Below are 14802 nucleotides of genomic sequence, written 5' to 3' on the forward strand. Positions count from 1 at the left end.
CCAAAGAACACATACTGGTTCGGTTTATTCAAATATTATGTCACAATTCGTTTTTATTAATAAATAATATGTTGCTTGTACAAATGCAACGGCTTATGATTGTTTAAAGGTACTTTATTCATACAAATATCATCTGCGTTGGCATTCGGCGTTACGACACCTCGAGTGTGTTACCATGCCGTAAACCGCTTTGTTGCGACCTGCCAGTGGAGAGAGACAGAAGGCCCTGAAAGCTTATAAATTTATAGACGATGAAAGCAGGCGTTTTGGATCTCCGTTTCATTTTATAGACACTCTTATCGTCTCTCTCACGATGATTATAGAGAATGTGGACGCCCTAAAGTCGTGGCTGGCAAAACTACTGGAACCAATGTGAGTGTTGAGTTGTAATGACATTTTAGCTTGCATGCTACGTAGTTAGCTAGTGGCGAGCATCAGTGGAAGGGGGGGGGGTTGCTAGAAACTGATAGTCAATTCCTGCAGGAGTTAGCAAAGCACCATGGCCGCTTGGTTTCTTTTTTTCAGGAAAACAGTGACTTTCCATTAGCTGGACGATAACATGTAGTTACTGTGTTACTAGTACTAGTTGCAGCAGTAAATCTAGATGGAACTTAGTTAGCTCCCGGTAATGTAACTTTATCCCAGCTCAGTAGCACGTTTCCAAACATGCACCCCGGTTAACGTCCTGAATTGTACACATAGGACCTTTTTAAGGGTGGAAGCTTGCCATGAGTGTCACAATAGTTACCCCAATATTCCCACCATTTGTAACAAGATGAACTTAGTGTCCTAAAGTCTAATCTATTCTGAGATACTCTCTTGCCACAACATTGGAGACACATTCTGATTAGCTCCAAAACAACTGCATATCATATATTTTTGATTGACACTTAATTAGAAACGAAAAGTATCTAAATAACACATTTATAGCACCATCATAATACACAGTTACTTAACTACCTCTCAGTCTTGCATATGAGTGTAGTAGAATGTATTTACTAGATGTCATGTGAATTTAATCATTGTTTTCACACATACAACAGATGTTCCAAAAGTATGTTTCTGTTATTCAAAGGTATTTTACGTTTTTTTTTTATGCGTGGAAGTAGACCTGGCAGTTTTTCCCCTTCAGAGTTAAGTCATGTTTTTAAAAAATGAAATTAAATGACGGCATGATGGAACAAGGGGTGAGACAAAGACAACCTGGCAATATTCCACCATATGAGGTGGTACTCCATCTTAAGTTAACGTTGCCTTTGCACCTTTCCTGCCTGTAAACATGCTTATATTGTTAAAAAAACTGTTGAAATGGAGGCGAGATAACCTGACGATATCCCATCGTAAGAATATAGCTGGCTTTTCCCGTGTTGCTATTTGGTTTAAATATGACCGAATGGAAGGAACAAAATCGACCAGACATTTTCTGACCTTCAGAGATAGTATCCTAAGCCCCTTTCACACTGTTTGTAATGTCGGCATGGGACTATTGTGCAGGGTTAACATGGGCTATGTTGTTTTTGCATTTAAATGAATGAATTGTGCTTTACCTTTATGTGCAGATGTGATGCTGATCCCTCAGCATTAGCCAATTATGTTGTGGCTCTGGTGAAGAAGGACAAACCGGAGAAGGAACTTAAAGCGCTGTGTGCCGATCAGCTGGACGTCTTCCTACAAAAAGGTATACAGTACATAGTGCATGTAGACATATAATTATCCATATTATGACAATATTAATAATATTTCCATCATTCAGAAAATCACGCCTTTCAAACTGTTGTGTAGCAAATCTTGCAAAAAATATTAATATTCATTTTAATTTGAAATTATCATAAATATAGACGTTTTTATGTAGAAAAAACTAGCCAGTGGGGGAATACGTTATTTGGACTTTGGAATTGTAACTGTAGTTCCCGAAGTCGGCCACCAGAGGGTGATAGTTATTATGACTATTTACTATGTATGTATTTAGCGAATAGTTCTATGGACTATGGTGTGTTTACAGTGGTTGGAATGGGTGGTATTTCATTGACAATGACGTCATTTCAGCGACAGACTAAACTAATCACGTGTTTATCATGTCAATTCCAGAGACCGGAGGTTTTGTGGATAAACTTTTTGAATGCCTGACAAACAAGAACTACCAGGGGAACCCCGTTGCCAAGGAAGCTCCTAAAGAGGAGGTCATCCTTCCTGCAGCCAAATCAGATACTGCGGAAGTAAGCGTTGTCATTTTCTATTCTTCACTTTCCCAATGTTACATTATAGAATATTGCCTTTTAAAACATTCTTTTTTTTAAACACAATAAAAAGGTAGAGGCTCCAGAGGAGGAGAGAGAAAACAGGAGGAGGAGAAGTCCTCTGAGGAACCGCTCTGACTTCAACGAGTCCAGGTTTGATTTCTGCTCCAAAGACCTACTACACTTATGGAACACAGCTAAACGGTTTAATTTGATACAAGAAAACGACTTTTGCAACTTGCGTTGGTTGTTTTTAAACTTGTACTTTTAAGATTGAATCCATTTCATGATTTCTTATCCACACAGGAGTCGCGATGACAGGAGGAGGGACGAGCGCAAGAGACGGGACTTTGATCGGCACGGGAAAAGCAGCGGCGGCGGCGGCGACTCCCATCGCGAGCGGGAGCGGCATGAGCGCCGCAGGGGGAGCTCCCGCGGGAGGAGCTACAGCAGGAGCCGAAGCCGGAGCAGAAGTGGCAGTCGGGGAAAGAGCAGGGGGCGAGGTGAGAAACACAACAACAGCGGCAGCTCAGGGGGGAAGAAGTCCGACATTATAGAGACCTTAAGATAAAATGTGGAGCGCTTTGCATGTACCTCAGAGGGGATTTAGCAATTCTGGGTGGAATTATCCTCAAGGTGGACTATATGGTTTTATTTTATTTGTGTATTATGACGCGATGATGTCGTCTAATACGTGCTGCTTTCTCTCACAGACTTCAAGTCCAAGTTTGAAGGGGAGAGGAAGGATGCGGACGGCTACAAGTCGTCCAACACCGGTGGCTCCCAGCAGCCCCAGCAGCTCACTTCGCCTCTCCTGCACCCCTTCTCGTCCACAGCAGGCGGCCCGTCGGGGCACGGCGGCCTTCCCGTGGCAACACTGGCGCACATGCCCGACGGAACCACAGACAGCTGGTCTGGCTACTATGGCACAAAGAGGCAAGACGTCGTCGGCAAGCCATTCAGCAATAAGAACCTTCCACGCAAACAGCGGTGCAGGGATTACGACGGTAAGGACCCATCGCTCACTTGATGGTTTAGATTTAGTGTGAGTCAAGGTTTTGGATCTGGACCGGATGGGGAGGAAAAAAAACGATATTTCTCTCACATTCTTCACTGCAAAATAAGTAACAGAAGTATGTATGATCTGCGCTTTTCCAACTTTCCACACTACAAAATAAATAGTACAAGTATACTAAAAACCGGTTCCGCTGTACTGTATATACTCACTGTCGAGTGTTTTTTCTCTCCATAGGGCTTATTGATGGTGCTCTTTAGTGTCATCGCTAATGACCGCTAATGTTTAGCACTCAGGCTCTCGTCCCCAATGGGAGGTGGGAAAAGCAGGCTCAAACACACCTCTCCGGAGGTAGCAGAGACTTAAAATATCCAGCGCCCCCAAAGGCTGGCGCTATCACACAAACAGGGCTCATCCACGAGGGATCAATTCGCTTATAAGACGGGCAGTACTTACTTTATGCTCTAGCCCAGGGGTCTCAAACTCAATTTACCTGGGGGCCACTGGAGCTAGGGTCTGGGCAAAGGCTGGGCCGCATCAGGTTTTCCAAGAAAAAAAAAACACATTTATTAAAAACAGAAAAATATACAAACTTTTTCAGTGCTTTGGTTCCGATTTTCTACAATAAAAGCTCTGATAAAAAAACAATTCTGCACAAAAGAAGATGAAAAATAAATAAACAAATCAAGAATAAAGAAAATCAATCAATCAGTAATAAATAAATATTATAATAATAATAAAACAGCAAATAATATAAACTTAAGAAACCACATATAGTTGGTGGGTAGACAAATTATTTTTTTCAGATTAAAATGAACAAAGCATTATTAGAGCCCTGTAGACATGACAAAACACGATTATAGTCACATTTATACTTTTTTTATTTGCAACATATTGCGCAACTGCAGGGTCGTCAGACACATGCTAACTCGCAAACTAGAGAGCTAGCGACCTAAACGGTAGCCTTCAAGTTATTTCCTTTAAACTTAAATAGCCAAAAACTTACCACTTCCACACGGAGAGGGAGGATAACTATTAACAGTTATTTAACCTTTAACATGAACATGAATCAAACGTAATCATTTTTTCTGGGTACATGATACCATACAGCATCCATATCAAACTTGCGCGGGCCGCACTAACATTAAACTTTCATATCAAGGCGGGGGCCTCAAACTAGTGTCCCTGCGGGCCGCGTGTTTGAGACCCCTGCTCTATCCTCACGGAACCCTACCTTGTCGATGTCTATCAACCTTAGCTCGCATTCTATTGTATCTGTATAAGTATCTGTAGAACTGCACGTGAATGAGTACTGACACGAGCTTTCCATGCAGAAAAGGGATTCTGCGTTCGCGGCGACCTTTGCCTGTTTGATCACGGCAACGACCCCCTCATCGTGGACGACGTGAGCCTACCGAACATAATCCCTTTCCCCCCACCCCCTGTGATGCCCCCCGCCGGCCTACCCATGCCGCCGCCACCCATCACTGAGCCGCCCCCCTCCATCAGGATACCTCCGCCGCCAATGCCGCCATACGGTCAGCCCCCACCACCCAGCGTCTTCTCATTGACCGGTGAGTAGTGTTAATACAGCGTCTCATTGCCAGTTTTCTTACAGCATATCTTTTCAATGGACTCCAAATACTGTAGAAATGAAACTTGGATATACTTTAGAGTAGTCTGTGTAGAGCTTGTAAGGCAGTATAGGTTTACTATCCACTCAAAATGACTCAACACACAGCAGCTATTTTCTTAAATAGCTTGTGAAGGTAATTGTGGTGGTGGTAGCGTCGTCTTATGGGGCTGCATGAGTGCTGTCGGCGCAGGAGAGCTACGGTTTCATTAAGCGAAACATGTATTGATGCTCAAACACAAATCATAGACACAATTTGGACGTGTTCATTTTGAAGTGTGCCGCGCCGTACGCTGACTTTCCTTATGTTATATTTAAGGGTCATACTAAGTTTATGACTATGATGTCACATGTAATATCGGTGTTTATTATTATACTTTGTATTTCAAGCTAAAATATGAATGATTTTTGGACAAGTCTTATTGACAACTCAATGTAATATGTTATTTTTTTTACCAAAATAATATTTTGTATTCAATATATTTCATAATAATTGACCAAATAATTGTTTTAATGTAGCACAAAAGCCAAACATGTATGTTTTATTTATAAGTATGGTGTGATGGACTCATTTCACATAATTTACCTGCCAGTATATTACTGCTCTGAATCGCCCCGCCAGTCAGTGGTAACCGATAGCAACCAATGAAACAATAACTGTGAGTCAGCCAGTGAGTAAATGACTCGCTGCCAAGAGACATTAGCTTGGGCTTGTGTCTCCCCCTCAGGACCTCCACTGATAACAACCAGTGGAATCGAAACCCCCAACCACCAATCCGCAATAACGTCATCGCCCCCTATTGGACCGCCTGGAGTGGGATTGCCGCCTAATCTTCCTCTGCCTCCTCCTCCGCCGCCTCCCTCCTCATCATCGGTGTCACTCCGCCCGAGATATGCCCAGTCTGAATGTAAGCAGATTGGAGCTGTTTTTGTTTGATGGCGACCTGCTGGCACGGGCGGGAGGGATTTCAACATCCTTTTGCTAATTTTTATTCCATTATTTTCTTTAATTTCTCGCCTTTTGTGTTGCCGTATTGTCTTCAAGTTGCAGTATTGTCTTTTGACCAAAAGGTGGCAGTGCTGCTTTATAAAATTCACCTTTCATTCTTCCCACCACCAAATCAGTTATGTTTTCACCATGTGTGCATATGGTTGTTCCTTTTCCCATTTCAAATGATGTGTGAAATGTTGCTCTCTTTTTTTTTTTTAACACAAAGCATACTTTTGTGTACCTTTGCCACAGACAACTACGACCCAGAGGGCTATAACCCAGAATCACCAGGAATGACCGGGGCGGGTCGCAACCAGTATCGGCAGTTCATCCCCCGAGTGCAAACGCAGCGCTCCAACCTCATCGGCCTCACATCCAACGAGGGGCAAGGCTGCAGAGGTAGCTAAATATTCACCTTCTTAGTTTCTTTCGTAATTTGATCAAAATACTAATAATTTCTTCCCCCCCCACACACAGCTGCCAACATTGTGATCCAGACGGAGCCCGCCACTACTGCCAGCACACCAGGAAGTTTCAACACAGAGCAGCATAACAGGAAGAGGACCCTGGGCTGCATGATAGCTGAGGGGCCAATCGTTAAAAAACCGTGGATGCAGAAGTAAGAATGAAAGGGATTTTTATACTGAGGGGAAGGTTGTACAATTTTCAAAAAGTTGAAGAGTTCAAAGACTAATTCTGCGTGCATTTACAGTTGTCACTCGGCACTTTGGATATGGCCTATTTTTAGTCAGAACATCCAGATTTTTAATCAAAAGTTACATTTTTTTTGTTTAAATTAAGCATTTACAGGCATAAAATGAGCTAAATGAAGTAAAAACACATTCAAAGACGTTGATGTGTAGTAGTCTACACTGGCCACTAGTCGGTAATGTTGGCTGAGAGACTTGATTGCCAGAACAACAGGCTTTATTGCAGGTTTGAATTATCTCACAACAGGCACAAAAATCCTGAAAACAATTTTTTTAGATAAAAATAAACAGGTTAACCCACGCAAACTTCAAACTCAACTCTGAACTCTTGACTTCCTCCACTTCCTGTCCGTCCTTCACTGAAACTCCCCTTGGGAACACATTTACAGTAACTAAAAGGAGTCTACACTTACATTTTCATTCTACATCAATTATGGTGCTATATAAGGAAATCATTTTATTTTCATTATTTTTATATTTCTGGGTTTAGTATAAATTCTAACTGTCATTGCACGACACTCATCGCTGTCTAATTGTCCGTTTTAGGCCAAACTTTAACCACCAGCACAAGGGTGGCTTCCCGAAGAGGAATTTCCACGTGAACACCAAGCTGGAGGTGCGCAATATCCCGCCCGACCTCAACACCATCACAAAACTCAACGAGCACTTCAGCAAATTTGGGACCATCGTGAACATTCAGGTAAAAGAGCAAAGAAACCAAAAAATAGGACAACTTCTGTATGACCACTTACCTCTGTTCTCCATCCAGGTGGTATTTGGCGGCGACCCTGAGGCGGCGTTGATCCAGTTCACGACCAACGAGGAAGCCAGACGGGCCATGTACTGCGTGGAGGCCGTGCTCAATAACCGCTTCATCAACATGCGCTGGCACCGCAAGTCCAGCATGCTAGGGGTTCACCCGCTGGAGCAGATCTCGGGGAGCACGGTGGCAGGGCCCCAGGTAGGGTCACTGGACCGGAAGGGAGCATGAGCGATTGTATATGAACTCTGATCTTACCGTTTTTGTTGCGCTAGCAGGGGATCAAGCAGCACAACCCTGCCGCGTACGTCTTGAACAAGCATCGCTCACCAGTAGCAGTCGGCGCCACGAGCACCCCTGACAACCCGAACCCCATCACGGAAGCTGCCAACGTACGTCTTCATCTCTTGTATCTTTGTCTTCCTCCTGCCGGTTACAGTATTGATGATAACTAACCATAATTCACTGCGGTCTTATGCACGCTAGTTATTAATGCTAACTGAATGATGAAAAATAATCCACAAAGTCAGAACATGCACATGCACGGGTGCTCAATTGAGCCATGTTGTACGTCACATGATCACATTTTAAAAGTGAAGTCTTGTTTGTTTGCCATGTCCTGCTTCTCCCAGCTCCTCGCCATGACCTCAATGTGTTGCTAACATTCTCTCTCTCTTGTTCTCTCGCCTGACTCCGCACGGCACTTAGGTGGCGCCGGCGCCGGCTCCGACAAACACCCAGAAGGGCCCCTCTTACGCTTCCAACCCGCTCAAGTTGTCCTCCAAGTGCCTCGGGAAAACGGCAAAAGCACTGGAAGCGCAGGAAGCCCTTAAAAAGAAACAGGCACGGCGCTCAATTTTTTAATACGCATCACGTCGCCGGAGCTCACGGGTGCCATTTGCTTTCCCAAATTGAGTGTGTCTTACATTTCGTTTGTTTTCATTCAGGAGGCGTTAAAACTTCAGAACGACTTGCGAAAGAAGAAACAAGAAATGTTGAAGACACAGATTGAATGTCAGAAGGTGAGACCGGTTATAGAGGTCATTAACCGTCAAAAATCAACAAAGTACCTCACGCTTTTGTCATAAATTTTTTTTTGTAATGTTGCGATGACCTTTGCTGAGATTCCCGATTTTGACTTTTCGTACCAGGCACTGATTAACCGTCTGGAGAAAAACCGAGGCATGAAACCCGAGGAACGAGCCAACATCATGAAAACCCTGAAGGAGCTCACCGAAAAGATAGACCAGCTCCAGAACGAAATGAATCCAGCCTCCCAGGCGCCCAAAGCCAACCACAACCAGCCCAAGACCAAAACCGACGTGAGACGGGGACTCAATAGGATTATCCCGACGGATGAAACAGAAACATAGCATTATTTACATTTTTTTGGTTCTTTTCTCTCATATGCAGGCCCAGAAGGAGCTGCTGGATGCTGAGCTGGACTTCCATAAGAAGATGAGCTCTGGTGAAGACACGACAGACCTCAAGAGGAAGCTGGGGATGCTACAGAAGGAGGTAAAGTCACCTGGCGACATCATTTCAGATCATAACGGCGTCAAAGAGGTAAAGGAATTTCATATCTGACATATAAGCAAACCACATTTTAAGCAACAGCGCCTCTGCTGGTTGCAGCAAAGTAGGCGCCCTATTATGCATCGGTCGCTTCAAGGTGCAATTAATCGACAATCGCAATAAAAATGGCAGCGCTCTAAAAGTAAAACATTGCTTTAATAGTACTTAAGGAGTACTTTTTGTTGTGGGAGCGGCATCTTAAGGAAGCACTTTAGAGTCTCTCCGACTCGCATGTGTCGTCCCACTGAAACGCATCACAAGCGTGTGCTTGTTGTGTCCCAACATGCGCTCAATAAGAACACGGCTTTTGATAGTAACACCCTGCCTAACATGTTTTTTTTTTCTTCTTCTTCTTCTTCCCCCGTGGCTTCTAAATTAGCTAGCTGTTAAAAATGCATCACCCCCCAGCCAGTCCTCCCTGTGCACATTAAAAGCGCAGCCACTTTTAGCGAGCCCAGAGGAAGAGCTAAATGCTAACGAAGCCCAATCAAACACCAGCCTCTTACGGAGGCCGTCTCATTAAAGTTTGACGAAAATCACGGGCGGGCGATGTGAGGGAGACGTGAGCAAATGGAAGTTAAGTAAGTGAGAGTGGGAGGGGTGGGTGGGGGGTTTCGGAAGAGGTGAGGATACGAGGGAGCAAGGCAGGACGTCTAATTGAAAAGTAGGAGAAAGCAAGTTGGAGGAATGTGATGACAACCATAGAACCAGAAACATAGAGCCTATCACAGCTTTTTTTTACACCCTGGACTGGTGGCCAGCCAATCACAGGGCACATATAGACAAACAACCATTCACACTCACATTCATACCTATGGACAATTTGGAGTCGCTAATTAACCTAGCATGTTTTTGGAATGTGGGAGGAAACCGGAGTACCCGGAGAAAACCCACGCATGAACATGCAAACTCCACACAGAGATGGCCGAGGGTGGGATTGAACTCGGGTCTCGTAGCTGTGAGGCCTGTGTGCTAACCACTCGACCACCATGCAGCCCAAACAGGACCATATGAACAATAGAATATCAGCATGAGTGTGTGTTTATCCTCGACAATAACAACAACAACGGCCCCCTGCTGTCGTCGTAGGCAACACAACTTGGCATCCTACGATCCCCGACGGGTCAAGGCCGCGGCCGAGGGCGAGGCAAGACGCCGCCGGAAGCCGGCACCGCACACATGGGTCGCGCCAGGGGCCGCAGCCGTGACATGCCAGGGCGCGGCGGCAGCGGCGCCGTCAACCGCATGGTGGTAGACCACCGCCCCAGAGCCCTGTCTATCGTGGGGGTCACCCAGGAGGAGAAGGAGGAGCTCATGCAGCACTTTGTGGTGAGAACGCCGCAACGCCATGCTTTCAGGGCGTAGTATAATAGGCCCCGCCTACTCGTTCTTTATGCTTAAGGATATGTTTTATTCCTAGAATTTTGGCGACATCGAGGATCTCCGCGACCACGACGCCGCCGGCGTCATTGTGACCTTTAAGACTCGGAGTGAAGCCGAGAATGTAAGTCACGTCATCCTTTTTTCATTCATTTTCTACCGCTTATCCTCAGGGGGGGTGCTGGAGCCTATCCCAGCTGTCTTGGGGTGATAGGCGGGGTACACCCTGGACTGGTCACCAGCCAATCACAGGGCACATATAGACAAACCACCATTCACACTCACATTCATACCTATGGACAATTTGGAGTCGCCAATTAACCTAGCATGTTTTTGGAATGTGGGAGGAAACCGGAGTACCCGGAGAAAACCCACGCATGCACGGGGAGAACATGCAAACTCCACACAGAGATTGCTGAGCGTGGACTCGAACTCGGGACTCCTAGCTGTGAGGCCTGCGCGCTTAACCATGCAGCCTGCTGTATATCCATCATATAAAAAAATATATAAGCGGCTGTATGAATACATGGGTAACAAATTAAGTCACAAACACTTAGCTTTAGCGGTTTCAAACCCTTGGTAACGTTACCGTATGTGTCGTCCAGGCTGCCAACCAGGGAGCGAAGTTCAAGGATCGCGTGTTGCAGATTTCCTGGTACAAGCCCAAGACGCCCTCCGTCACCACGGAACCGGAGGAAGAGGAGCCCAAAGACGATGACAACACGGTAAGACGATGAGCAGGGATACACAATATGTAACAGTTATTATTCATTCATTCATTTTCTACCGCTTTTCCTCACGAGGGTCGCGGGTTGCTGGAGCCTATCCCAGCTGTCTTTGGGCGAGAGGCGGGGTACACCCTGGACTGGTCGCCAGCCAATCACAGGGCACATATAGACAAACAACCATTCACACCACTAGTCCAACCACTAGACCACCGTCAACCCCCCCCCCGTCTTTCATCAGAAAAAAAAGGTTTAGTAATCAGCAAAATAACATAGCTAAGTTTCAGGAAAATATCCATTCCTGACTAAAAAATTGAGAAAAATACATTACATTACAATACAAATACATTTCAAGCATGAAATAACACCCTCATAGTCACTTTACCAACAACCATTCACACTCACATTCATACCTATGGACAATTTGGAGTCGCTAATTAACCTAGCATGTTTTTGGAATGTGGGAGGAAACCGGAGTACCCGGAGAAAACCCACGCATGCACGGGGAGAACATGCAAACTCCACACAGAGATGGCCGAGGGTGGAATTGAACCCTGGTCTCCTAGCTGTGAGGTCTGCGCGCTAACCACTAGGCTACCGTGCAGCCAACAGCTATTATTATTATTATTATTATTATTATTATTATTTAACCACTTGAAAACTGTATCATGACATGACTACTATGAACAAAACCTATTTAAAAATAGCAGCACAGAAAGTATAAACTGTGGCGTTTTCCTGTCAATGTTATAGCACCATGCTGTTGTTTCCTTTTCAAACGCTGCGGCGATAGGAACAAGCCCCCCCTGTGCCTCAGCCGTCATAGCACCGCCGGTGTTTCATGTTGTGGAATATATCTTCCTCTGAAACCGCGATACGTCCCGCCCACATGATGAACGCCATGTTTGTTTACAAGTCAGCTCACAGGAAGTTTACGTAGAGCCTCAATTCCATCAGTTTATCGTATTAGCCGTGTTTCATTTGACTATTGTTTTGTTTGTCCGTGTCGTTTTTAAGTCGAGAGGGAGGAAAACTTTGGGATGTTTTTTAGTGTTTTTCGTTCATAGATTTCTCCCTCTCTCTGCGGCGCTCTTAAATTTTTCACGGGGCTCAACTCTCAGTGGGAAAAGGAGGCCGAGCTCCTCGTAAGTAAAAAGCATCTCCGCCATCAGAGGGAAGCAGGACGACTGTCAGGAGGAATCTCAGGAAGGAGACCGCTTTTATGTTTTGGTTTTTACAGCTTTTCAGTTAAGTAGTGACATACCGGGGGTGTCCAAAGTGCAGTCCGGGGTTCATTTGCAGCCCGCGGAACACTAACCCGGGTGGTTTATATTTATTTATATACTATTTTTGGGGTTCCAAGCATGCCAAGTAGGTTTGTATGCTACTCGTTGGTTGATAAGTTGATGATGAACATACATGCTAGCGTTAGCTTGCCCGGTTGTACCGTATCGGGTCTCACTTTACATTAAGGTACACAAAAATGATGAGTGGTTAGTTAGGTTTGTTACCCTTGTTGTAAAGCAGGGGGTCTCAAACTCAATTTACTTGGGGACCACTGGAGCTAGGGTCTGGGCAAGGCTGGGCCGCATCAGGTTTTCCCAAAAAAAAACAAAAAAAACCCCAACATATTGCGCAACTGCAGGGTCTTGAGACACATGCTAACTCGCAAACTAGAGAGCTAGCGACCTAAACGGTAGCCTTCAAGTTATTTCCTTTAAACTTAAATAGCCAAAAACTTACCACTTCCACACGGATAGAGAGGATAACTATTAACAGTTATTTAACCTTTAACATGAACATTAATCAAACGTAATAATTTTTTCTGGGTACATGATACCATACAGCATCAAGGCGGGGGCCTCGAACTAGTGTCCTGTGGGCCACGTTTGGCCCGCGGGCCACATGTTTGAGACCCCTGTTGTAAAAGTTACCCCATAACTGCCCTCAGTCTCCTCTTGGATAATGCTCTGTGCCTCCATTGTTTGATGCGTTTTACATAAAGACGTGTGCCATTTTGTTTTGGTGTCCTTCAATCAGCAGAAGGAAGGAAGCTCCTACTTGCCCGGCGAGGAGGAAGAAGAGGAAGAGGACGACGACGAGGACGACAAGTACGAAAGCCGATCTTGGCGACGATGAACCAGCAAGAAAAATCCGACCCAAGAGGACTTTTGACCCCCACGCGCCCCCACCCACCCCCACGCCCTTTCCCAGTATTTTCAAACAAGTCACTTTGACGACTAACAAGAAGTCTTCTCTTTCCTTTTCGAGCGTTTTTTTTTTTTTCGAGGGTTCCCTCCACTCGACCTCTCACTTTTGCTGAGAAACGTGTTCTTAGAGATAAACGTAGAAACAAAATACCTACATGAAGTTGGAGTGTTGGCTGTCAGTAATGCACAACATTTGTGTCTACTGTGAAAAGGTATTTTTATACATACTGTATTTAATTCATGACTTGTTTTTTTTTTTTTGGTAACTTGTGGCCCCTCACTCGACTTTTTCACTTCTTAATTTATTTGTCTTACCGGAAAATATCCAAGTATCCGCCACCGTCTGAGCCAGTTAGAATATAGGAAAGACCTAGAAGACAACAAATAGGCAAAATTCAATTCTACACGTTCTGAATGATATTGGTGTAAATATTTTTTTTTCTTGTTCCCTCAAACACACGAATCACATGACTCATCCATCCGTCAAGTCCATTAGTAAGATGTTTGATTGTAAAACGCGAGCCAACCCCTTTTTTGTTTTTAGCAATATATATATATATATAAATATATGAATTCTTTGCCTTACACAGAATTTTTACAAGATTTGTGACTTCATTTTTGTATATTTTTGTGAATGATGTTAAAGAGGAATTCATGTTGATTTTGTTTGGGATTTTTTTTTTTTTTTTTTTTAATCGGAGTATATTCAAAAATCCAATTCATTCATTCCATTTCATTAAATTTGTTATCCAAACGGCAAAAAAATAACCAGGCCCCCCACACTAGATTTTTTTTGTTTGTTTGCTCAAAACAAAACAAAAAACATTTTTGAACCAGTTTCAGTCCTAAAATATAGATTTTTAGAAATATAATTTCTTTGTAATATGATGCTGACCCGTCCAACAAATTTTCATCCATTAGCGAACCAAACACTATTTAAAAAAAAAAGAAAGCTATACATAAATATTTTCTCCCTTTTATTTTAATTCATTTTAATTTCCTTATGATGATAAAATGTTATTAATTTGTCATCCAAATACTCAAACGGTTTCTTTGTTTGGCATAAATTGTCACTCACTGCCTTTTTAATTCGGAGGAAAGGAATAAAATTAGTTTTCTAAGTTCATGCACCCCAATTAAAAATCACATGAATCCTCCTGGGTTTTTTTTTTTTTTAAATCATCATTCAAAAAAACTGAGTGAAAAAACCCAAATAATATTAATAGAACATCCTGCATGTTAAATCAACTCTCATTTCTTTTCTGACCTTTTTTGACTGATGACATCATCACCCAAGATCACTGTTTGTTTTAAAAGAACGACCAAGTGAATTGTCCCATTTTTTTTTGTACTACTACTACTACTACTACTACTACTGTACACAATATGCCGTAGTGTAAAGAAAAAAAATGTAAGTTTATCGGATAATAGTTTTTGGGATTTGTTACTGTTTATATTGCAAGGATGTGGATGTATTTTTCTTCATGTATTATTTTTCTTTGTAAAAAGATGGATTTCTAAATGACTATACTATTATAGCATGTTTGCTTTTGCCAATAAAGATGA

The 14802-nt window shown here is 43.5% G+C and overlaps 1 protein-coding gene across 4 annotated transcripts; it reads left to right on the top strand.

Moving 5' to 3' along the window:
* Positions 1–191: 191 nt before the first annotated feature.
* On the top strand, positions 192–13387 carry rbm27 (RNA binding motif protein 27). Of its 4 annotated transcripts, none has more exons than XM_058087883.1 (21): positions 192–372; positions 1560–1678; positions 2089–2216; positions 2311–2390; positions 2544–2740; positions 2951–3244; positions 4587–4826; positions 5614–5793; positions 6129–6275; positions 6354–6495; positions 7133–7286; positions 7356–7547; positions 7622–7738; positions 8055–8189; positions 8294–8368; positions 8498–8668; positions 8760–8864; positions 10011–10250; positions 10342–10425; positions 10907–11026; positions 13067–13387. In XM_058087883.1, exons 1-21 carry the CDS (start codon positions 314–316, stop codon positions 13163–13165), a joined length of 3078 nt encoding a protein of 1025 aa, XP_057943866.1. In that variant the 5' UTR covers positions 192–313; the 3' UTR covers positions 13166–13387. The 4 variants fall into 4 exon arrangements, with proteins under 4 accessions (XP_057943866.1, XP_057943868.1, XP_057943867.1 ...); XM_058087885.1 differs by having other exon boundaries at positions 13070–13387; XM_058087884.1 differs by having other exon boundaries at positions 7625–7738.
* Positions 13388–14802: the final 1415 nt, after the last annotated feature.

Source organism: Doryrhamphus excisus, chromosome 11 (genome assembly GCF_030265055.1).
Source record: "Doryrhamphus excisus isolate RoL2022-K1 chromosome 11, RoL_Dexc_1.0, whole genome shotgun sequence".
Lineage (NCBI taxonomy): Eukaryota > Metazoa > Chordata > Actinopteri > Syngnathiformes > Syngnathidae > Doryrhamphus > Doryrhamphus excisus.

Coding starts and splice junctions, on each gene's coding strand:
- rbm27 (XM_058087883.1), top strand. CDS start 314: ATGATTATAGAGAATGTGGACGCCCTAAAGTCGTGGCTGGCAAAACTA. Junction 373..1,559: donor GCAAAACTACTGGAACCAAT/GTGAGTGTTGAG, acceptor CTTTATGTGCAG/ATGTGATGCTGATCCCTCAG. Junction 10,251..10,341: donor AGCTCATGCAGCACTTTGTG/GTGAGAACGCCG, acceptor TTTTATTCCTAG/AATTTTGGCGACATCGAGGA.